General features: G+C 51.9%; 8 protein-coding genes across 8 annotated transcripts; 4 read left to right on the plus strand and 4 right to left on the minus strand.

Moving 5' to 3' along the window:
• Positions 1-232: 232 nt before the first annotated feature.
• On the minus strand, positions 233-2,482 carry BO79DRAFT_14481 (FHA domain protein). The gene is made up of 3 exons (XM_025678398.1): positions 1,070-2,482; positions 915-1,011; positions 233-853 (listed from the first exon to the last, which is right to left on the minus strand). The coding sequence occupies exons 1-3, from the start codon at positions 2,146-2,148 to the stop codon at positions 260-262; spliced, it is 1,770 nt and encodes a 589-aa protein (XP_025539687.1). The 5' UTR covers positions 2,149-2,482; the 3' UTR covers positions 233-259.
• A 3,898-nt stretch (positions 2,483-6,380) lies between these two features.
• vac8 (protein anchor VAC8) lies at positions 6,381-9,078 on the plus strand. Its single transcript, XM_025678406.1, has 6 exons — positions 6,381-6,804; positions 6,887-7,007; positions 7,070-7,183; positions 7,239-7,484; positions 7,539-8,288; positions 8,353-9,078. Exons 1-6 carry the CDS (start codon positions 6,631-6,633, stop codon positions 8,676-8,678), a joined length of 1,731 nt encoding a protein of 576 aa, XP_025539688.1. The 5' UTR covers positions 6,381-6,630; the 3' UTR covers positions 8,679-9,078.
• Positions 9,079-9,283: 205 nt separating this feature from the next.
• On the plus strand, positions 9,284-10,180 carry BO79DRAFT_14504 (exosome non-catalytic core subunit CSL4). The gene has a single exon (XM_025678411.1). It carries the CDS (start codon positions 9,345-9,347, stop codon positions 10,098-10,100), a length of 756 nt encoding a protein of 251 aa, XP_025539689.1. The 5' UTR covers positions 9,284-9,344; the 3' UTR covers positions 10,101-10,180.
• Positions 10,181-10,881: 701 nt separating this feature from the next.
• Positions 10,882-14,568, minus strand: BO79DRAFT_172811 (GTPase RIA1). The gene is made up of 6 exons (XM_025679648.1): positions 14,470-14,568; positions 14,372-14,392; positions 13,383-14,296; positions 11,791-13,335; positions 11,390-11,718; positions 10,882-11,320 (listed from the first exon to the last, which is right to left on the minus strand). Exons 1-6 carry the CDS (start codon positions 14,530-14,532, stop codon positions 10,941-10,943), a joined length of 3,252 nt encoding a protein of 1,083 aa, XP_025539690.1. The 5' UTR covers positions 14,533-14,568; the 3' UTR covers positions 10,882-10,940.
• A 448-nt stretch (positions 14,569-15,016) lies between these two features.
• On the minus strand, positions 15,017-15,779 carry BO79DRAFT_194550 (DUF4604 domain-containing protein; the record flags this gene model as incomplete). Its single annotated transcript, XM_025681058.1, has 2 exons — positions 15,528-15,779; positions 15,017-15,474 (listed from the first exon to the last, which is right to left on the minus strand). The coding sequence occupies exons 1-2, from the start codon at positions 15,556-15,558 to the stop codon at positions 15,017-15,019; spliced, it is 489 nt and encodes a 162-aa protein (XP_025539691.1). The 5' UTR covers positions 15,559-15,779.
• A 184-nt stretch (positions 15,780-15,963) lies between these two features.
• Positions 15,964-17,947, plus strand: BO79DRAFT_237578 (WD repeat PRP19 family protein). Its single transcript, XM_025684717.1, has 5 exons — positions 15,964-15,995; positions 16,055-16,099; positions 16,155-16,599; positions 16,654-17,117; positions 17,178-17,947. The coding sequence occupies exons 1-5, from the start codon at positions 15,983-15,985 to the stop codon at positions 17,639-17,641; spliced, it is 1,431 nt and encodes a 476-aa protein (XP_025539692.1). The 5' UTR covers positions 15,964-15,982; the 3' UTR covers positions 17,642-17,947.
• A 423-nt stretch (positions 17,948-18,370) lies between these two features.
• Positions 18,371-19,955, plus strand: BO79DRAFT_287404 (putative RING finger domain protein). The gene is made up of 3 exons (XM_025688577.1): positions 18,371-18,493; positions 18,604-19,449; positions 19,505-19,955. Exons 1-3 carry the CDS (start codon positions 18,446-18,448, stop codon positions 19,649-19,651), a joined length of 1,041 nt encoding a protein of 346 aa, XP_025539693.1. The 5' UTR covers positions 18,371-18,445; the 3' UTR covers positions 19,652-19,955.
• On the minus strand, positions 19,947-20,709 carry BO79DRAFT_237580 (mitochondrial 54S ribosomal protein mL43). The gene is made up of 3 exons (XM_025684718.1): positions 20,616-20,709; positions 20,474-20,556; positions 19,947-20,408 (listed from the first exon to the last, which is right to left on the minus strand). Exons 1-3 carry the CDS (start codon positions 20,652-20,654, stop codon positions 20,117-20,119), a joined length of 414 nt encoding a protein of 137 aa, XP_025539694.1. The 5' UTR covers positions 20,655-20,709; the 3' UTR covers positions 19,947-20,116.
• Positions 20,710-20,985: the final 276 nt, after the last annotated feature.

A 20,985-nucleotide genomic window follows, 5' to 3' on the forward strand; every position in this document is an offset into this window, starting at 1 on the left:
CAGAGGGGAAAGAAAACAATCGCGATGCTCAATGCTGGGACTTAAGAAGCTAATAACAATGGGACATGAAAATACGGCTCGAGAATGCAAAAGACAAAAGACATCAAACCAAGACGACAATAGGGATGCACATATCAATGACGACTCAGTCCTGTGGACTAGATGCAAGGGTTGTCCAAATCTAGAAGCCAAATGCAGCTGTTGAGGAGCAGATCGGAGCGATCTATCCAATAATGTCGCGACCACACTCCTCGTTGCTTCAGGGCATGGCGGCCCGGCCGTCAAGGGCTAGGGGCCCCGAATCGTTCAATGGCGTCAAAGGATTGTCCTCAGATGACTCCGACCGGACAGGGGTGTCCGCACGCAGGTGGGACTGGCGGGCCTGCAGAGCATTGGGTGACTGGGTCACGGACTGCCAGCCAGGGACTTCATTATCGGCATTAACAGGGGTGCCATCATTGTTGGACGTGGGAGCGGGGGCACGCCGCGCATCATCGGATGCATCTGTGTCTTGCAGACGCATGCTCTCAATATTGGCAGCGAGGCCTGCCTCGGCCGGCAGGTTGTCCTGGCGGGGTTCGTCGCCAGAAGGGGCTGACTGGGCCTCCAACTGGGGGGAATTTGTTTGTGACCGAGATGCATCAGTGGTGTCCTGCTTGTCCTCTGGCGAGTCCTTCTTCTCGTCCTCCTCGTCAAAATCGTTTGTATCATCGACCTCGGCGCTTAAATCGGTGTAGGCACGGCAGTTGGGACATTGGAACATGGGGTAGTCTGGCGTGTGGATAAGACGACTAACGCATTTGTAATGCCAGACGTGGGCGCAGGCTGCCATGAACAAACACTGGTAAGGCCGCTTCAAACAAATTAGCCGTGTCCTGCAGTTGTGCGATCCGCCAGAAAGAGAGGGAACAAACCAGAACAGAACCAAGACAAATGGAGCATTCCCGACATCCAGAATAATCCGCTGTATCTCCCTTGCCCAAATTCCGAATCAGACTCTCGGTGTTTTTACTGCATCGCTCATTAGCCGGTAGTCCACACATACAGCTTCGAAGCCAGATCATCATACTTGAATTCATTCGGCTGCTGCTGCCAGGACCGATTACACTCGATCCGTATACGGACGCAGCGGAAAATCATCTCCTCGCCTCCCCGAAAATCAATCCCCAGCTGCACAATATCTCCATCCTTCACAGTATATAGCCGAGACGGCATGTTCGGCTGGCTCAAGCGCATGTGGTTGAGAAACGTCCCCGACGAGCTTCCAACATCCTTGATATGCCACTGGCCGTTCAGATATAAAAATTCGCAGTGTTTCCGACTCACAACCTTCGACTTGAACCCGACCGGGGCATCGGAGGGGTCCGTTGGGTTGGCCACGGGCAGGCCATCGCGTTCTGAGTACCGACCAACTCGGATGACGCAACTTTCAGACGGGAGCGTTCGCGAGACGGGGATGAAGGGCAAGGAGGGTCGGGAGCTTTGATGGGTGTCTTGATGGGGGAAGAAGCGAATGGTCGCTTTCTGCTTCGGTCGCGGGGACGCAGTCGACGGGTTCTCCGACATCACGGGGTCGGACGAGTCGAGGGCTCCCGCGTGAAGGTTGGACGAGGCCGATGGGCTGGTGGCATCGAGATCAGGTCTCGCATCCAGTGCCTGAGAGGCACCTCTGGGCCGCACCATGGTCGTGCCTTGAGCTGTGGTCTGACGGCCACCGGATTGGTTGTTGGAAGGAGAAGAGCTGGACAGGTCGGACTGGCGGGAGGAACGCAAGTCGAGCTCGAGGCCGCGGTAGCTGGGGAAAAAAACCGCACTATAGCGGGCAAGAGTGGATGGCTGCTCACTTTCGGGACATGGGCCCGACGAGCGAGACCCCACAGGCGAGAGTTGCGAAGACTCGGTCCCAGTGGAGGCGGGAGAAAACCAGGAAACTCGACTGCTGAGGGTATGACGACGTGAGATGCGGGGACCGTTGGTCGATGATGACGAGGCAGGAGGGTGCGAGGATGAGGAAGAGGAAGCGGAGGAGGAGAAATGCTGCTGCGTATAGGCACGCAGTTGGCTCAGACGACGGAGGGGTCCTGAGGAGCGAGAATCGGATGGGAGGTTGGAGGAGGCGGAGGCGGAAACGGATGCAGACACAGACATGGGGTTGGGATTGGAAAGGGAAAGGGAAAAAAAAAAAGGGAAAGAAGAAGAAGAAGAAAAAAAAGAAAAGAAACAAAGAAAGAAAAGGAAAATAAAAAGTGAATCAAATCAAATCAAGGCAGAGTCAAATCAATCGGGTTTTGCTTCTCCTGATTTAATTCTTGGAAATTCAGTGGGAAAGGGATCGGATTTATCAAGTCTTCTGATCCTTTCTCTTTTGTTTCTTTCTTCTGTCACCCTCCTCTCTCACTCTCTTATCAACCTTCGTCGAGAGTGACAACTCGGTCGGTTGTTAAGTTTGTTAGCTGATCGGGGGAAACAGAGGTCCACGAGACGATCGCTTCTCGAATCTGCTGTTCCTGTCCACTTTCTGGTTGTCTGTCACCTCGTGCGATCGACGCGACAGCCCTAAATTGGGATCTTATTTTTTTGACAGTCTTCAAATTCTTCCGTTCAGGTTCAGTCGGGGACAGAGGAGTGAGGTTTAGAGTTGTCCGCTGCTTCGGCGCATTGCAATGGTTCGAAGGTGGAGCCGGAGGCAAATCTGGGTCTCTTTGGGAATCAGGGCAGACGATCAGGGCCAGTGATGTAGGGGAGGAGGACAATAAAATAGAAGTTATCCTTGACAGGTTCTAAGGGGAGAGAAGGAAGGGGAAAGAAAGGGAGGAACTAGTAAAGATAAATTGCGCACTGAACAGAAAAAGAGGGGAGGAGGAAATATCTAAGTCGAGGCTGGTGGGAAAGTGTTGCTATTTCTCTTACTTCTTCGTCTCCCTTGGGTTGGAATGCCGGAACAGAATGGCAACCATGCGAGTCAAATGGTAAGATCTTCTCCTCTGTGGGGCAAACGGAATGCGCAGGTCTGCAGTAAGTATCTAGTAGTAGTAGTGGTAGTAGTACGTACTAATTCTACGACTAGAGACGACCGGTTCCCCATTCGAAGAGGGACCAGCCTGATACTTCGAGAGAGAGGAGGCGCATCGCACCATGTCTGCTCTATCCAGAAACTCCATCCATCCAGGGCGGAGCGGCGAATTACAGTGAGGGTCCTGTTATTAGTTGGACGAGTGAGCCTGCGCCCCCCGAAACACGGGCTACCATGGTTGCCCGTCTGAGAAGATTCCACTGGGCTTCCATTTAGCGTCAAACCACCAGTCGGTTCGTCACGAAGTACATCGTCTACTACAGGTCCTCGGTTCTCGAGGAACATAAATCTCCCCGATCGGAGTTGTTGTCTGACTGCAGGTCGATGGATTGACTGCAGGCATCTTTTAAGTAACTCCGGGGAGTGGAGCAAGTATCAAATTGGTCGCCCGGGTTGCAGGGCGAAAAAAGCAATGCCGATGCCCTCCGCCGTTTTTCCCGGTCTGAGATCAAATAAAACGTCCGGAACATGGAACATCCTTTCTGCAGGTTTATTCCAGGAGCCTCTGTCTGACTGACAGTGGCAATCTAGTCTCCGTACTCCGTAACCAGTAGTTTGGCCTCTCCCCTTTGCCCCAGCATTCCATCGCCTGCATCCTGCATAGTGACCGGGATAGTCGAATTAGCACGATGTAGATAGTAGTCTCGAAGTATCCCTTTTTTTGTATATATCTGAATCTGTACGACTGCGTCACAACTGACGCACGGAAGGGGGTCGATCTGTCCTGAGCAAATCCACATGGGGACCAGTGAAGGGAAGGGATGATTCGATACCAGGCCATGCTATGGACGGGGATCTCGTGGGCTCCTCCGCACTTTTGCGCTGCCCATGGACATTTTAGCTTTGCGGGGCAGGGGAGAAAGGAGAAGACATCATTTGCACACCGGGAAAAACTGCTTACCGTAAGCCTCTGAGGTTTTGTCGAATGGATGGTTCAGCCGGCCAGTGATTGGCATCGGGATCATGGGCCCGGGCCTTCATGTGATGCAAGCCATTTTTTGATGGTGTGAATATTAAGAAGACTGTTTTTGCTCATCTCCTCTCACGTGGTCTATGTGGTGGCAACACACTATACACCCAATCACACGCACTCTCTTTTTTTTTTCTGGTGTATCTCCCTGGCGTTGCATGTAGTACTCTGAGAAATATATGGAGTATGTAGATGCGCAGTAGATAAACCGGTGGGTGTTGGATATGGTTTCAAAAGCATGCACAGGTAGATGCAGGGGTAAATGCGTCGCAACAAGTCTCAGCGTGGAATCCGATGCAATCCCATCATCCAAGCAAGTTTCATTAACTAATCCATCCCTGTCAGCAGATACTTACTTCTACTTCTACTTACTAACCAGATAACCAGATAGTTCCGCCACGAGCAACACGGCTGTACCCGTGACAGATCCCAGATGACTGGAATTTAAATATAATTCTGCCATGTTGTGCCTGTACTTTTGAAGGACTGATCCATTGGCATGCCACTAGTTTGAGGATGCTATGATGATGATGATGATGGTGGTGGTGGTGATGATGGTTGACAGGTGATTGATCCGAAATAGTTAGTAGATAGTTGTTGGTCCAAGCATGGATGTTGATCATCTTCCCCGAATGCTGTCCGGTGATCAGCATACTGTCGCCTCACTGTCCACTCAGGATGCTTTTCTGAGTTGATACTACTTGCTGCTATACAAAATACCTGGAAACCGGCAGTCTTCTAGGAACTCCAGCGATAAATGATCCTGGTCCTGCAAGCTGGTAGTAGTTGTTCATTCATGCAGACGGGTAAATAACTTTCTTTAACATTCTTTTTCCTTTGTTGCTGCTGAGGCTGAAATCTGTGTAGACCGGGCCATACTACTACTAGTAATTAGCTGCTACAACCTGGGTCTTGCTAAGAAGTTACGTATGGTTCGAATCCGTAGCAAGTGAATCTACGGTGTAGGAACTGTGCTCTGGGGCGATGTGTTAGCTTCCGAAGTGGAACCAGAGGCATTTATTTCTTGACCCCATCATGATGTTTAATGAGCATGCGAAAAATAAAATTGGTATAGAATGGTTGCTAATTAGTTTAATTGTTGAGATCAGTTGATGACATGCTTCAATGTCTGCATAAATAAATAGGTGGGAACACTCATGGGACTAGTTTCAGTATCCTAGACGATATGGCGGGAATGTATGTGGCTGGGAATTGGGGGGTGGAGGTGGAGGGAGGGAGGGAGAGCAAAAGAAGGTGAGGCCGAGCAAGAGGGAGCTCTCTCTCTCTCTCTCTCTCTCTCTCTCTCTCTTCCTTTCTAAATCATGAACTAATGACGGGCATGGATACTAAACGGACTAGTGACGAGTGGTTCCATCCAAGAGCTGTTGCCCAGTGGGGCCGCCCGACAGAAAACGAGCAAGCGAAAAGCAAAGCAATGACGAGCAAAAGATAAACAACCGGGGGGGGGGGAATGTCCCCGGTCGGGGGATGGGACCTTCTGGTTTGATAACGGCGGTGACAGATCTACTACGTACTGTACTAACTACAATATAGATAGATACTAGTAGTAGTTTAGACGATAGAGTCATGAATTTAGTTGAGCAATAGTATAGTTCAAGATTGAGTAATATCATCACCTAAAATTAAAATGAACAGAATAAATAGTAAGGTGGTTGGTGAAATTGGAGCTTCCCCTGCCTGCTTTTTTTCTGCGCGTTATCATTTGCCCGACTCCAAAGTGGTGCTGGCGCGGGTTCTTACTTTACCACTAACTGCAGTAGCAGTAACAGTAACTAACCATTACCACTGCGGGAAACCTAACTCACAACCAGACTGGCTTGCTTCTTTCATCTCTGCTCACTCACTCTCTTACTACTCTCTCTCTCTCTCTCCATCCACCCATCCCAGAATCCCCTCTGGTGATGAACCTCTATCCCCCTGGGTCTTCCATTCTCCGCCATTTCCCCCCTCCCCTTGTCATCTTGCTCTCCCCTCCATTGACTCTTTCCATTGTATGTTTTCCAAAGGAGGAAAGCAACGTGCTAAGGGTCCCTTGAAGCAAACGGAAGCTACTTACCCAACCTGACCTGACCTAACCTAACCTAACCAACCAACCTCATTCCGTCTCATCTCCCCTTCCTCCTACTACTTACGACAGTCGACTACTTACTACACTACGGCTACAGCAAACCACTCCTCGTACTATCTATCCATCCATCCTTCCCTACTTCCCTCTCCCCTCTCAGGAAACCATCACGCGCCGGGCCTTGTGTTCCCGTAGCTCCCTCTGCCAGAGCCTCTCTTCCCGTCCCCTTCTTGCGTTTCTCTCAATCGCCATTCGGTCCTTCCCTCGAACTCTGCCTGCTCTTCCCCCCGACCGCCTCCCGTTCCCACGTCTGTTCCGCCTCCGCTGCAAGTCTTTGTTGGATGGAATAAGGGAAGGCGACAAGCTTGCTGGCATTAAGGAGCCCGACCTGATCCTCTCCCCTCCCAATCCATTCGGCGTATCTTCCGCCATACTCTTTGCTTCCCTATTCAACGCTGGCGGGGCCGTCTGTTGGTCCTGCGGGCTCCCCATTCTGAAGGCATGAGCGGAATCACGAACGCCTGTCTGTCCTGCTTCTCGACAGTTGACCGATGGTGCCATATCTCAGCTTGTCTCGGCCCGATCGGAGGCCGCTCAAGGGATGGCATTTATGAAACCACCTTGGCAGACAACGAGCGCGAAGCAGTTTCCGATCTTCTAGGTTACCTTGAAAACGTACGTTCATTGCTGTCGCGCCCTCCAGTGCTGCTTCTGCTCCACCCGGAAATCGCTTTTGCTCACAAGTATTCTTTGATAGAGGACCGAGACCGACTTCTTCGCCGGTGAACCCCTTCGGGCCTTGAGCACCCTCGTCTATTCCGATAATGTCGATCTCCAACGGAGCGCCAGTCTGACATTCGCTGAAATCACGGAGAGAGGTACGGCTGATACGCACAGACCTTGTTGTTCCGATGGTGGCTAACATCCGGGGTATTTGCAGATGTGCGCGAGGTCGATCGAGACACGTTGGAGCCCATCCTCTTCTTGTTGCAGAGTTCGGACATTGAAGTTCAACGTGCTGCCAGTGCAGCACTAGGCAACTTGGCTGTAAATGGTGGGTTTCGCTTTCATCTATTTCTCGCGCCAGCAGGATTACTGACCGGTCGCAGCGGACAATAAGGTGCTGATCGTCGCTTTGGGAGGACTGGCTCCTCTAATACGGCAGATGATGTCACCCAATGTGGAAGTGCAATGCAATGCGGTCGGTTGCATTACAAACTTGGCTACCCATGAGGATAATAAGGCCAAGATCGCTCGATCCGGTGCCTTGGGCCCGTTGATCCGTCTAGCGAAGTCGAAGGACATGCGTGTACAACGAAATGCCACGGGGGCGTTGCTGAATATGACACACTCAGGTAGGTTGCGAGGATCCCAAGATGGAGTGGCTCTGCTAACATTGCGATCCATAGATGATAACCGACAACAACTTGTCAACGCCGGCGCTATCCCCGTTCTTGTTCAATTGCTTTCCTCTCCCGATGTGGATGTACAATACTACTGCACTACCGCCCTCAGTAACATCGCTGTCGACTCGTCGAATCGCAAGCGCCTGGCTCAAACCGAGTCCAGGCTGGTTCAATCGCTGGTGCACCTGATGGATTCGTCAACACCCAAGGTCCAATGTCAAGCGGCGTTGGCACTGCGCAACCTTGCCTCGGACGAGAAATACCAGCTCGAAATTGTTCGAGCCAAGGGTCTTCCGCCCCTTTTGCGACTGCTGCAGTCATCCTACCTTCCTCTCATCCTATCCGCCGTCGCGTGTATCCGCAACATCTCCATCCATCCTCTGAACGAATCGCCTATTATCGATGCGGGCTTCCTCAAGCCCCTGGTGGACCTGCTGGGATCGACTGATAATGAGGAGATTCAATGTCACGCCATCTCGACCCTCCGGAACCTTGCCGCAAGCTCGGATCGAAACAAGGAGCTGGTCCTGCAGGCCGGCGCTGTTCAGAAGTGCAAGGACCTCGTCCTCCGTGTGCCCCTCAGCGTTCAGTCTGAAATGACTGCTGCGATCGCGGTTCTGGCTCTGAGCGACGAGTTAAAACCGCATCTCCTTAACCTGGGGGTGTTTGACGTCCTGATTCCTTTGACGGAATCGGAAAGCATCGAAGTGCAAGGGAACAGCGCTGCGGCGCTGGGAAATCTTTCCTCTAAAGGTATGACCCCACCGCGTGCAAATGTGTTAATGTGCCCTCCATATACTAATAGGTGTGAATCCAGTGGGTGACTACTCCATTTTTGTGCGTGATTGGGCAGATCCGAACGGAGGTATTCACGGATACCTCAACCGCTTCCTCGCCAGTGGCGACCCGACATTCCAGCATATCGCCATCTGGACTCTGCTTCAACTTCTGGAATCAGAGGATCAAAGACTCATCGGCTATATCGCCAAGTCCGACGATATCGTTCAGATGGTCAAGTCCATCTCCGACAAGAACATCGAATCGGACGAGGAGGATGCTGAAGACGGGGAAGGCGAGGTCATTGCGCTGGCTCGGCGATGCCTCGAGTTCCTCGGGAACGGTCACAAGCTTGTAGAAGCCTAAATATTCCTCCCTTGACTTTAATCCTCACCTCATCTAACGACCTGTGTATGGCTTTGGACCATCCCCTTTCACTTCCCTATTTATCTTCGACCGACTTCTTTTCTTCTCTTCTCTATCTGTGTTCCCACTGCCGTTCTTATCTATAAGTTGAGCCGCCTTGTGTTCCAATGTGTTGACCCATTGATGTCTAGCTGTCCAAGGTGTTAAGCGGGCATGTGCTTCGGTGTCTCTTTTGATTCGTGTCAGCGAGCATTCGGTGTGCTTGAGATCGTTGTCCGTTTGTTGTCTATAGTCACTTCTCTGAGGGAGAACTGACGCTGTGCCGACTTTTAATTGTGTCTGCGCATAATACTGTATTCACCGTTAGAGGATTTCGAGTCTATACTTGCAATACATTGATACCATGATTATAATAGCTATCGTTGTAGATACTTTGTCTACATGACCTGTCTCAGTAACACAAGAATGTATACAAAGGCCTCTTGATTGGTCCGTGCTAGCTGTCCGGAAAGAGTGTTGTTCCGGCCGAGACCGGCTCCCGCCGAAAAAGAAAAGCTTTGCCAGCATCTCGCGTCAACAACTTAAGCTCGACTATCTCCGAGCCTCTCCCTTCTCTTCCTCTTCTTACTTTCTTCTAATATCCAGTCTGTAAGACGCAGCGCTGGAATGGCCACTGCACTACCCACTTTGGCCATCCCAGGCCAGCGCCTGGGCTCAATTGCCTCATATGCCGCCGGTCCTGGTACACACGTGCAGAACGCAACCATCTATGCCTCGATCGCAGGCCCCGTGGTCGTTGATCAAGCGCAACCCAGCTCCAAAGCAAAGCTCATCCTGAGTGTCTCCCGCACAGGCCCCAAGAAGGCAGCTGCACCTGCACCCAGCACCAAGGCGTCCGCCAAACCAGCCACCACTGGAAAGCCCAAGCTGAGATACAACACCCTCCCCGCCGTCGACTCGGTCGTGTTGGCGCGCGTTACCCGCGTTCAGAAGCGACAAGCCACCGTGTCTATTCTAGTTGTGCTCGATGAATCTGCTAGTTCCCAGCCTCTCAACCCCGCACAGACTGCATCGGACAATGACAACATCGAAGCTATTCTCTCGTCCGCGGCTAATCCAGAGAACCATAGCAACTCGGACGAACTTCGCTTCCAGGCGCTGATCCGCAAGGAGGACGTTCGCGCCGTTGAGAAAGACCGCGTCGTCATGGATGAGATGTTCCGTGTTGGGGATATTGTTCGTGGAACGGTCATCTCGCTCGGTGATCAGAGCTTCTACTATCTTACCACCGCACGCAATGATCTGGGTGTCGTTATGGCTCGCAGTGAGTCGGGAAATATGATGTTCCCGGTTAGCTGGAAGGAAATGAGAGATCCTGTTACTGGGGTCGCGGAGTTGAGGAAGGTTGCTAGGCCGTTTTGAGAGGTCTATCACCTTTTTCTGGGGTGAGAGGAATTGAATGATACCAGCAATTATGAATGATGCGTTGGTCTGGCCAAGCCTTGATGATGGCTGGCTAGGCTAGGCTATGGCGCTCATCATTAACAACCACAGTCTACTATCTGCCACGGCACTCGCTTACTTAGAGGGGTAGCCGGATTGGCTGAGTGACTGATCCCGAAGGAGTCAGGCCCTTGCAGCAGTACCTGAGGTCGGTGCGCTCGCGCTCGCATATGATTAGGCCGGCCCCTGCTTGCTTACAGCTTGCTTTGCTCTGAAGACAGTCGCGGAAGCGCGCGAGTGCATACATATGACTGCCGCCGGGCAAGCAGACTACTACACTCGACATGACTGTACATATTTTTAACAGTTGATGTACTCACATCATCGGCTAGTCGTATGACATGACATGACTGCCAACCCGCATCGCGGACATCCTAACATTATTTTTGATCCTTGTAAGGGATACAAATGAAACCACATTCACACTTTCTGCTTTTCCAGTTAGCTACTACCCTAGGACGTCTTTGTTTTCTTGTTTTCCTCCTTAGTATACATGGCTTTGGCTTTCCCAATGCTAAGCTGTGTTTGTCATGTGAGGTAGATGAACGGTTACCGCGCAAGGTCTTATACTCACTTTGCGACCCTTGTTTAGAGCTTCCTTATTCTGATTTTTTATGTGGATTGGGAAGTATTACATACAAGGGCACATACATATACCTTTATTGTAGTTAATTTAATATAATTCAATTTAACTTTTTCTCTCACTAACAACATCTATATACCCACCCCAAACAATAATTCGATGAAAAAGAAGAACTACTACTTCTTCAACGTCTTCTGCTTCTCCGCATCAATCAACTTCCTCCCCTGCACAACCAACCCCTTCCTCCGCCGCACATTATCCATATACCTCTTGGCCACATTCTCCCTATCCGCCAACTCACCCAAATCCTCCAACTCCTCCTCCGTCGCCGGAACCCAGAACGGATCTTCATCGAGCGCCTCAAAGCCCGCAAAGATCAATTGAGGCTGCGCTGCCCCGGACGTCCGCTTACGGATTTCTTCCGCGAAGCCGAATGATTCTGCCACGGGCAGGAGGGATAGGATGGTGAAGAAGGGGGTGCCTTCTTTCATTACCTCGGAGAGGATTCGGCCCCGGCGTCGGGTTATTACGCCGTAGACACGGCCGAGGACTTCCGCTGTTTTGATTTTTAGTATCTGGTGGGGGTAAGGGGGAAGGTGTGGGGGTAAGGGGTTAGGTTACGCACTCGAGGCTTGAATCTCGCAACTGTACATGGCTAGCATGATTCGAGGGCTCCAGTCCAGGAAGCCCTGGGTGATGCTGTCGCGGACGAGACGGATGGCTTCGCCGGTTAGACGGCCTAGGTCGAGGTCTTCGTCGGTGGTGGTGGTGTTGATGGAGACGGATTCGAGGAATACGGCGATGCCTTGCATGGGTTCTTGGCAGAGAGGACCTTGGCCGGTTGCGAGTTGGAAGGCGTGCGCGATCTTGTCGCTGAGGTCGCGGACCATCAGGGCTTCGCGGGTGCTGGTGTCGGTGTTGATTTGGGGTTGTTGTTGGTGGGGTTCGAGTAGGCTATACATAGGTTTATGTGTTAGATAGGTGAGGAATCTTGTGATATGGGGTGTAAGGAGGAGGGGGGCATACAATTTCTCGCAGGTGTTGACCTCTGTTGCATCGATCAGGATGTTGGGTCCAACGCGTCGTGGGCCAAAGGCTGTGATCCGCTCGACGACGTCCTTCCAGCGTCCCTTGTCGTCGGTTGCTTCGTCTTCGAACAGCTTGGCCAGTTCTTGCTTGAAGTCCTTCAGGGAGAGGGAGGTTGCTTCGCGGGCCTCGCCGGTGGCGTCGCTGGCTTCCATCTGCTGGGAGCTTTCGGCCGTGGTGGTTCCGTTGGTGGGTTGTTCTCCCTCGCTGGACTGGGTCTCGGCTGCTGTGCGCTTCTCGGTTTGCAGACGCTTGATGGTTCCCACGTGCTTGGAGATGAAGTCTGTGACGGCTTCAGGGAGCGGCACCACGCGCAGGCGCATGGTCAGTTGCTTGGATGAGGAGGTGGTTTGGACGCCGCCTCGTCCGAGCTCGGGGTTCTTGGGAGATGCCATTTCGGGGGCACTGATGATGGTTTCCCGGTAGGGCACGATGGTTTGGCCGGTTGAGATTTCACATTTGGCGAAACGTTCGCGGAGATCCTTGATACAACGCTCGAGATGCAATTCACCGGCGGTCAGGATGACGTGCTCGCCGCTGGGGAGAACCTCGTATTGCGCACAAGGGTCGCTTTGCTCGAGGAGACGTAGACCAGTTACCATCTTGCTGAGGTCTGCTGGGTTCACGGGCTCTAGGGCGACTCGCACGATGGGTGGCGTGTTGAGGGAGACACCAGCCAAGTTGATGCTGCCCTCGAGCTGCGAGGACAGAGTGCCTGTCTTGAGAACGTGGCCTGCAAGACCGCCAATACCGAAGACGACACCTGCCGGTATCGACTGAAGAGGTTCGAAGCTGCGGCCCATGAGGAGGTAGAGATCGGTGACGGTAACCTTCTGGGGTACGGGGCTGGCATGCGGGTTCTCCGGCGAGAACTTGGGTGCCAGGACGTACACCGAGTCTCCCACTGAGAGGGTTCCGGAGTATAGACGGGCAAATCCAATGAGATGTTCAGGGTCATCCTTCTCCTCGCTCTCGGCCGGTTGATCATCTGATATGGTCGTCCTTTCAAAGGCGGATGTTATGCGAGTATACTCATCTGTCTGGTCGCCGTTGGCTTCTGCCTGCATTTTGGCGATCTCCTCTCGCTTCTTGCGGGCAATCTCCCGAGCTTCGTCTGCCGACATGGTGCCACCAGCTCGCTTCTTGCTCGATCCCAGCTCGCTCTCCGGGATGGACATCATTTTACTGACGTAGGCAATGACAGGCTCATCTTTTTGGGTCTTGAAGTTGACCATAGCATCCTTCACCTTGGGATCCACGAACTGGGAGCCAGGAGATTCTTCGATCATTGCTGGCAACCGAGCTGCTTGAGCAGTTGGCGGGCTGGGAAGGTACTCAATAACGGACACCAGCACGGCAGTAGACAAAGGCAGCCACATCGAGAACAGCGTGGTCATGATGTTGCGGGGATCGCGTGAGCGCAGGATGTATTGCGGAATGTTGATGTTCAGGGACTTGGTGATCTTTTCCAACAAAGCCGGGTCGCTGTTCAAATTAGCAGATGTACATCACGTATTTACCGTTTTACATACCCCTTTCCTGTGCCTGTGCCTGTTGTAGCCTCGTATGCCGCCCAGATACTGTCCAAGACAAGCTGAACGAACATAGGCTTCAATGCACGTCCCTTTAAGTGCTTCGAACCCAGAACTCGCTTTGTTTTGGGATCGAGATAGTAATCTCCCCAGAGCACCTTTTCGAGGACAGTGCGCTTGATTCCGAGCTTTCTTTCGTAGATGGCGGCAAACTGACGGATTGTAAAAGCCCAGCCGTCGACAGCACTACAGAAGATGACGTTGTTCTTCTCTGGTGCAAAGTAAAGATCTTCATCGTCTTTTTCCTCATACTCGGCTGTAGGCTCGTCATCCTGCTCATGCTTCTTGGAGCGAGCCGCAGATTCATTAGCACGCTCCTCCATGCGCTCTCGCCATTGGAGGTCCTCTTCCATCCGTTCACCCTGGTAGAAACTACCGATAACAGCATTGACTTGCTCCAGCAGCTTGCTCATATGGGAGTAAGCCTCGCTGGGGCTCATCTTCAGCTCCGTGATTAGTCGATCGATCTTATTGATGACAAGGATGGGCTTCAATTGCTCCACCCAGGTTTGACGCAGCACCGTGACTGTCTGACTGCAGACACCCTCTACGGCATCTACAAGCACCACGGCACCATCACAAAGACGGGATGCGGTCGACACTTCACTGCTGAAATCGATATGGCCTGGCGAGTCGATCAGGTTGATCAGGTACTCTTTCGCCACGGGCGCAGCGTCGGGAGCAGGACGGCGCATCATAGAAAAGAAGAGCGAAATGGCAGAAGACTCCATGGTGATGCCTCGGAGCTGCTCATCTGGACGGGAATCCAGATAGCGGATCTTGCCCGCCAGCTTTGGTGAGATGATGCCATTGGTGGCAATCAAACTATCTGTCAAGGACGTTTTACCGTGATCCTAAATAGGTGTGAGTAGAGAGAAATTCATAGACGGATGTAGTCTGATAGACTTGGACAAGCAGAAAGTACATACGACGTGGGCGAGAATGCAGATCTGGGATGGCTGTTAGTGATGGCGGACGGAGCAAAGATGATGATGATGGAAGTGGGATGGATGGAGGGGTAACTTGCATTGCGGATGTCATCGGGCCTCCGTTGCAGACGGACGAGATCATCCACGTTAACAACAGGCATTTTGGGATGTTGCTGGTGCTGCCAAACAGCTCCCAGAGTCCAAGGTAAAATCCAGGCCGGAAAGTTGCTCTTTCGTTGGGTTTCCGTGCCGCGAACTGCGGAATCTGGTAGAAAAACTCGTCGCGGGAAATGTCGAGCTTGAAGAACTTGCCTTATTCCTCGGATTTAAAGAGTGGAATTCACGCCAGACCTGGACAGTAGGAGATGTGGTTAATATACTATATGTGAAGATTCTTTTACATGGTCTTTAAAGGTTCAAGCCCTTGATTATTAATTGCTACGAATTTACTATGACTACAGCGGACCCGAGTGCTATACTCTCTCTGTTCAATCATCGTCATCATTCTATGGTATCATCCTAACTAAGTATGTGTCTACCAAGATTTGGATTAGAAAAAAAGAAGCTGAACAAGCGATACAAAATCTCTTCTTCGGCCATGATAGGGTATCATTATTGTAGTATAAAGTGACTCAAATCCTGTCATTATGAGTCATCTTCATCGAAGGATAGCTTGATCTTCTTCTTTTGCTTTGGCTTCCGAGTGCCTGGTTCTTTCTTTGGTACCTTCTCGATCTCTTCACTGGGAGTGTCTTCTCCCACTACTTTGGCCTGTTTCCTTTTCCGTGGCCCTCCTATTTCGGCCACGTTCTGTTTGGAGACAGGTGCCTCGGCCTGAGTATTCGCTTTACCTTCTTCGCCCGTCGCAGGCTCTTGTGTATTTTTATTGGAGTTCTCGGTATCCTTGTTATCCTCCCCACGTACTAAGGCTTCATATTCCTCCTTGGAGATGATCTCGTTGCTCTCTTCATCAACGTAGGTAGGGCCATCGTCGTCATTGTCTTCCCTCGGTTTCCGCGGCCGTGCAATGGGTCTTTCGAGGCGACCAGAGGTATCTCCGTATTGGTTCTTCAGTCTCTGTAAGAAGGCAGGCTGCTTCGCCTCTGGAAGACGGTTAGTTCGATGTCAACGAGGAGTATGAGACGAAGCAACGTACCATATGCGAGGTCCTTTGATTTGAATGACATGGCTATGTCAGCCGCAGAGTCACTGTCAGCCTTTCTCTATTCTATAATAGTCAAGAAAATAGTAGGACTGATGTTACAGCAGCTCAATAGCGAGCGAATGTGGACAGTATGACGTGACACTCCTTATTAAGACACCATGCACAATGAATTCGTATAAAGATATTCCGGGTCAACTGTAGCGCAGTAGCACAATATAGAAGCCTCGCTCGCAAGCTACAGACACAAGCACCAATTAGATATGAGCATGGAATAGAAATAAAAGGCGACTTGGTATACTCCGACAAAAGAAGTTGGCTGGCCCGCCAAGGAATCAGTGGGCTGCGGTGCGCTAATCCGCATCGGGCGAGGTCGAAAAGTCCAGAGGAGCCGCAAGCTTCGCGTCGAACCAACCTCGTCCTCCATCAACCAACATACATCATATACCATGCTTTGCGCAAGTAAGTCATGCAATTTATTGCTCCTGCAGGTCCAATTACTGATGTTTGATGTGCAACAGTTTCGGGAGAGGCACCGCAAGTGCCCGTCGTCTCGCCCAAGAGCGGTATGTCCAACCTCGAAAGCATTGATGCGACGTAATGCAGCTAATGTTCGACTAGGCAGCGTCTTTGAAAAGCGACTGATCGAAGCCTACATCGCGGAGAATGGAAAAGATCCCGTGAATGGAGAGGAGCTTTCCACAGACGACCTCATTGATGTCAAATCCCAGCGCGTCGTCCGCCCTAGACCTCCCACCCTCACATCCATTCCTTCGTTGCTCAGTGTTTTCCAAGAAGAATGGGATGCCTTGGCTCTTGAAACCTACACATTGCGACAGACCTTGGCACAGACTCGCCAGGAACTGAGCTCCGCGCTCTACCAGCACGATGCCGCCGTTCGCGTGATTGCTCGGTTGACAAAGGAGAGAGACGAGGCCCGTGATGCCCTTTCCAAGGTCACCGTCGGTGCCAGGAGTGCCGCTGCCTCCGGTGGTGAAGCTATGCAGGTTGATTCGATTGGTCTGCCCGAGGCCGTTCTGGCACGTGTTGAGAGCACGCAGGCATCGTAAGTTGCTATGTATAGGATTCTACTGTGTTCGGTATATCTAACAATCTACAGGCTGTCCAAGACACGTCGTAAGCGCCCGATTCCGGAAGGCTGGGCTACGGCTGAAGCCATCTCCACATACAAGCCTACGGAAAGCTCCAACCCTCTTTACCCCGGCAGCAAGGCATTCGCCGTTAACTCGTCGGGAGAGCTGGCACTCATCGGCGGCGCGGACGGTGCCGTTGGCATCTATTCCATTTCCCAGAAGCAGGTTGTTCAGAACCTGCAGGCAAACGGGCCAGTTACCGATGCCGTTTGGGCAGGCGAGAAGGCTATTGTGGCATCGTCTACGGGCTCTGTGAAGGTCTTCGAGAACGGCAACGAGGTCGCCAACTTCAACTCTCATGCTGGAGCCGCAACCGCGCTTGCCGTGCATGCTACCGGTGACATTGTTGCCTCGGTTGGCGCTGACAAGAGCTATGTTCTGTATGACCTCACGACGAACTCGGTAATCACTCAGATTTTCAGTGACGCATGTGAGTAGCCCGACGATAAATTGTATGTCCGGACATGACTGACTTTGCATTCTTCTTCAGCTCTTCTCTCGGTCAAGATTCACCCTGACGGCCACCTGGTTGCGGCTGGTGGCGTGGACGGGCAAATCAAGATCTTCGATATCAAGACTGGCGCGTCCGCTGCCACTTTCGCCATGTCCAGCCCTGTGAAATCCCTTTTCTTCTCCGAGAACGGTGTTTTCTTGGCCGCTGTTACCGAGAACTCGACCACTGTATCCATTTGGGATCTCCGTAGCGCACAGGAGAGCAAGGTTCTGGAGACGGGCAGTCAGGTTGACTCGATTAACTGGGATTACACTGGACAGTTCCTTCTGACCGCCGGACCTAGTGGCTTGACGGTGCACCAATACACCAAGTCCTCCAAGTCGTGGTCCGAGCCCTTGCGGAGTGCGGTGCCCGCGGTTGCGGCGGCTTGGGGCTCTGCCGCCCAGACTATCGTGGCGTTGAACAGCGAGGGAGGCGTGACGGAGCTGACGGCACAGTAATTATGATACCTACTTATGGATACGGAGTGAAAATTCCATTTGTTGTTCTGTATTTCTAGCTGTCGGTGCTACTTTTCTTTCTTTTTCTTTCTTCTTTTTTGTTGTTGTTTCTTTTCTGTCACCGGCGTCTTGTTTTTTTCCCTCTCAGACCAAACCCAAAGAATAAAGGAAGGAGAAGCCACCTGGCAACAATAACGAACCCGGATTATAATGGAATTATCATGAGCATAGAAACCACCAGAATCTGAGTTGTCAGCAGACCTACTACCTACTGCTGTGACAATTGGTGATGGATGGTGACAAGTCATTCACGCAGTGATCGAGGGGTGCTGGGCGAGTCGGCGGGAACCCTCATACTACTAAATTATAAGACTAAAATATATTTGTCTTCCCTCCGCAACTGAACCACTCCGCCTGGCTCTGAATTTCCACGGATTACTACCCTGGAACTGCGAGTGCCAGAACTCTTACTAGTACCCAGTAGTACTTCCAGAGGGTCCGTCCATTCACTGAAGAGTGGCATGCTGGACAAACTCTCACGGTGTTCAGTGAGGCAAAAAGCAAGAGTTGAACCGGAGACATGCCACTCCTGACCGCAGGGCACTCGGACCCAGACCACTTCGTTAACACGACTAAGCATGGCGTTCCACCAACCGCAAGTGAGGCCTAACACCGGCTGTTAATAACTCACTACTACCTCACCTTCTTCTTGCCATCAAACCGCCCTCCCCTCGCCCTTCTTCCCTCTCCCACCTTCTCTTCCCCTCCAACACCGTCGTCTTCCCCTGCGGATTGGTTTCCGGGATGAGTGACGATTCAGGTGTCTTGTTTGTGGGCTCTCGCCCCCGAAAGGTTCGTATCAAATTTCCCCGTCTGCCCTCGAATCTCCTCATGGAGGCGGGGTATCCCCGTGCTAGATCAAGGGATTGGAGGTTCAACTGACGCCCGACTCCACCTTCCAGAGAACTCACCGCGAGATATCCGAAGTTTCTTCAGGACGTCCATCCGGAGAACCATCTTCATCATCCCTTTCCGCAACACCGGGGCCTTCGTTGCCACCGCTTCGGCGCTACCCCGGGGACGGCCTCGACCTCCGCCGACCGGCCACAACCCAGCCGTCTGAAGATGTGATAGACCTGACCGATGAGCCCGATACACCCTATCAAAATTCGTCCTTGCAAGAGTCCCGTACGACCAACGAAGCTTCTCGGCCGCGTCCTCCCCGATTTCCCAGGGACATCCTTACGGAAGTGGTTGATTTAGAGGAAGAGGTGGACGATAATGACCAGCAACAACCCCCCAGCAGCCCCGAAGTCGAGTTCATCGGAGCCACTGTGAGGCGGCCACAGTTGCCGCCGCCGCCACAACCACCACCTCCGCCTCCGCCGCGCAGCAATGAAGGTTTCTATATGCCCAGCTTGTGGCAGCAGATGCTACAGTTTCGGTCCCCGAGACCACCTGTACGGGTTGGAGACCATGGCAGACCGGACCTAGCGTTTCGAGGATTTCGGAGACATCCTCCTATAAGTGATGTGGAGTCATTCTGGATCGGAGATGGCCCGGCGGGCGCTATAGATCTAACGATCAATTTGGATGTGGATGGCCCGTTAGGATTAGACTATCAACTCACGGGCCTGACACGACAAAGGACACCTGCAAACGCCTACAAACCTCCAAGTCCGCCACCGGAGGGGTTCACCCGAAATGTTGCAGAAGACGATGTGGTTGTATGCCCGAATTGTGATATGGAACTGGGCACTGGTGACGAAACCAAACAGCAGATATGGGTGGTCAAGCAATGTGGACATGTACGTGATTCCCGAGTCAACGACGTTCGATACCATCTTCTAACCTTGACCGTAGGTGTATTGTGGCGACTGTGCCTCGAACCGATCGTTGTCGAAGGCGAAAAAGAACGCTTCTAAAGCTAAGCCTTTCTCTAAATGCCAGGTATTCGGTTGCGGGAAGCCCGTTAGTTCGCCCAAGTCAATGTTCCAGATTTATCTATAATGATGCTGCATACCATCTCTGGCGTTTGCACAATAATAGCATGTGATGATGGTGGCGCATGGGCGGGGCTTCTTTTCTGAACTTTTACCTTGGCATTTACGAGCAACATTTTGATACCCTCATTGCATTTGTTTCGGTTGGGCGGGATTATGTTTGTGTTTACCTCTATGGGATAGAGAGCGTTTTGGGTATAGGTGGTGGTCCGGTCGGTGCCATCCATGTGGATAATGACACTTTACTTTCCTGATAATTACGATGCTACATACGGGAAGCGGGAGCCCATTTCATGGGATATCAAATAAAGACATTCTGTACATATGATACATATCGTTCAAACAAAGACAGAGTCGGGTTCGCAAAAGGCAGGTACACAAAACAGATGAAGTAACCCATAATACATCGAATAGGAAATGATATTTGACCCAGAAAAAGAACACCACCGTATGATCGCACAATCCCCCATCTTTACACCGACTTGTAGCCACCGTGGTACGGGGACCAGATGCCTCTGACACTCTCGTTGATACTCGTGACGGGCTTCTTGGTGCGCTTCAACTTCTCTCCGCTGGCCTGCTTCAACAGATCGGCCTTCTTGCCTATTTGCTCAGGCTCGAGATTCCGCACGCAAACCGCCTTCTCCCGTCCGTTGATGTAGTGTCCCTTGATTACGGGGTGCTTGTGTGGCCGCGGTGATACCCGGATTTCGATCTGAGGGTTTGCTTTCGCGAAGGCAGGAAGGTGGTGCTTGAGGTAGGCACTATCACGAACAAGCATCAGTATTTTCCGATCAAAGCTGATCGTTAAAGAGAAAGAAGAACATACACCATGCCCCGGGAACTACCAGCCCAGTCACAGTAGTGGAAATCCAACCGCTTGCATTGTAGGATAAAGGCACCGACACCGTTCTGGATGATGAAGTTAGTCTAGGAGACACAGACGGATAAGATCCCAAAGAAACACATACTCTAGCGGCCGTAACCGTCCGGATCCCTTGAAGAGGCATTGCGGCTATCTGGGATTTGTATGTTCACAGCGAAGGCGTCAACAGCTTTCCAACAATCTCGAGGGACAACCTTCGGGGACTTTTCAGGGCCGCCTCCAATACAGGGCCGTCATTGGGTGCAGCGGCAAGCTCGGCTACCGCGACTAGCGGTTCCAGAAGCAGACAAGCACCTGACGGGAGGAACGCGAAACTCCCCCCAACGCTGCTACTAGGACCAAGTGACAAAAGACCGCCATATCTCCTCTCCCCCATCTCGTCCTTTCATCCTCGATGCCTCTGAAGGGTTTGAATTAATTTTTCACGTTTATTCAGAGCACTGGCTGAGGGCACA

This window comes from Aspergillus costaricaensis (assembly GCF_003184835.1).
Source record: "Aspergillus costaricaensis CBS 115574 unplaced genomic scaffold BO79scaffold_15, whole genome shotgun sequence".
Classification (NCBI taxonomy): domain Eukaryota; kingdom Fungi; phylum Ascomycota; class Eurotiomycetes; order Eurotiales; family Aspergillaceae; genus Aspergillus; species Aspergillus costaricensis.

What these genes read in the sequence shown, in the direction of transcription:
- BO79DRAFT_14481 (XM_025678398.1), bottom strand. Translation starts at nt 2,148, where the DNA reads ATGTCTGTGTCTGCATCCGTTTCCGCCTCCGCCTCCTCCAACCTCCCA. An exon ending in CAGCAGCCGAATGAATTCAA is followed by an intron (nt 1,012 to 1,069) that starts GTATGATGATCT and finishes TGAGCGATGCAG; the next exon opens with TAAAAACACCGAGAGTCTGA. An exon ending in TTTGTCTTGGTTCTGTTCTG is followed by an intron (nt 854 to 914) that starts GTTTGTTCCCTC and finishes ATTTGTTTGAAG; the next exon opens with CGGCCTTACCAGTGTTTGTT.
- vac8 (XM_025678406.1), top strand. Translation starts at nt 6,631, where the DNA reads ATGAGCGGAATCACGAACGCCTGTCTGTCCTGCTTCTCGACAGTTGAC. An exon ending in AGGCAACTTGGCTGTAAATG is followed by an intron (nt 7,184 to 7,238) that starts GTGGGTTTCGCT and finishes GACCGGTCGCAG; the next exon opens with CGGACAATAAGGTGCTGATC. An exon ending in GGGAAATCTTTCCTCTAAAG is followed by an intron (nt 8,289 to 8,352) that starts GTATGACCCCAC and finishes GTGTGAATCCAG; the next exon opens with TGGGTGACTACTCCATTTTT.
- BO79DRAFT_14504 (XM_025678411.1), top strand. Translation starts at nt 9,345, where the DNA reads ATGGCCACTGCACTACCCACTTTGGCCATCCCAGGCCAGCGCCTGGGC.
- BO79DRAFT_172811 (XM_025679648.1), bottom strand. Translation starts at nt 14,532, where the DNA reads ATGCCTGTTGTTAACGTGGATGATCTCGTCCGTCTGCAACGGAGGCCC. An exon ending in TCTGCATTCTCGCCCACGTC is followed by an intron (nt 14,297 to 14,371) that starts GTATGTACTTTC and finishes ACACCTATTTAG; the next exon opens with GATCACGGTAAAACGTCCTT. An exon ending in GTCAACACCTGCGAGAAATT is followed by an intron (nt 11,719 to 11,790) that starts GTATGCCCCCCT and finishes ACCTATGTATAG; the next exon opens with CCTACTCGAACCCCACCAAC.
- BO79DRAFT_237578 (XM_025684717.1), top strand. An exon ending in GTTGAGAGCACGCAGGCATC is followed by an intron (nt 16,600 to 16,653) that starts GTAAGTTGCTAT and finishes AACAATCTACAG; the next exon opens with GCTGTCCAAGACACGTCGTA. An exon ending in TCAGATTTTCAGTGACGCAT is followed by an intron (nt 17,118 to 17,177) that starts GTGAGTAGCCCG and finishes ATTCTTCTTCAG; the next exon opens with CTCTTCTCTCGGTCAAGATT.
- BO79DRAFT_287404 (XM_025688577.1), top strand. Translation starts at nt 18,446, where the DNA reads ATGAGTGACGATTCAGGTGTCTTGTTTGTGGGCTCTCGCCCCCGAAAG. An exon ending in TGGGCTCTCGCCCCCGAAAG is followed by an intron (nt 18,494 to 18,603) that starts GTTCGTATCAAA and finishes TCCACCTTCCAG; the next exon opens with AGAACTCACCGCGAGATATC. An exon ending in TGGTCAAGCAATGTGGACAT is followed by an intron (nt 19,450 to 19,504) that starts GTACGTGATTCC and finishes CCTTGACCGTAG; the next exon opens with GTGTATTGTGGCGACTGTGC.
- BO79DRAFT_237580 (XM_025684718.1), bottom strand. Translation starts at nt 20,654, where the DNA reads ATGCCTCTTCAAGGGATCCGGACGGTTACGGCCGCTAGA. An exon ending in GGACGGTTACGGCCGCTAGA is followed by an intron (nt 20,557 to 20,615) that starts GTATGTGTTTCT and finishes TTCATCATCCAG; the next exon opens with AACGGTGTCGGTGCCTTTAT. An exon ending in GGTAGTTCCCGGGGCATGGT is followed by an intron (nt 20,409 to 20,473) that starts GTATGTTCTTCT and finishes TGTTCGTGATAG; the next exon opens with TGCCTACCTCAAGCACCACC.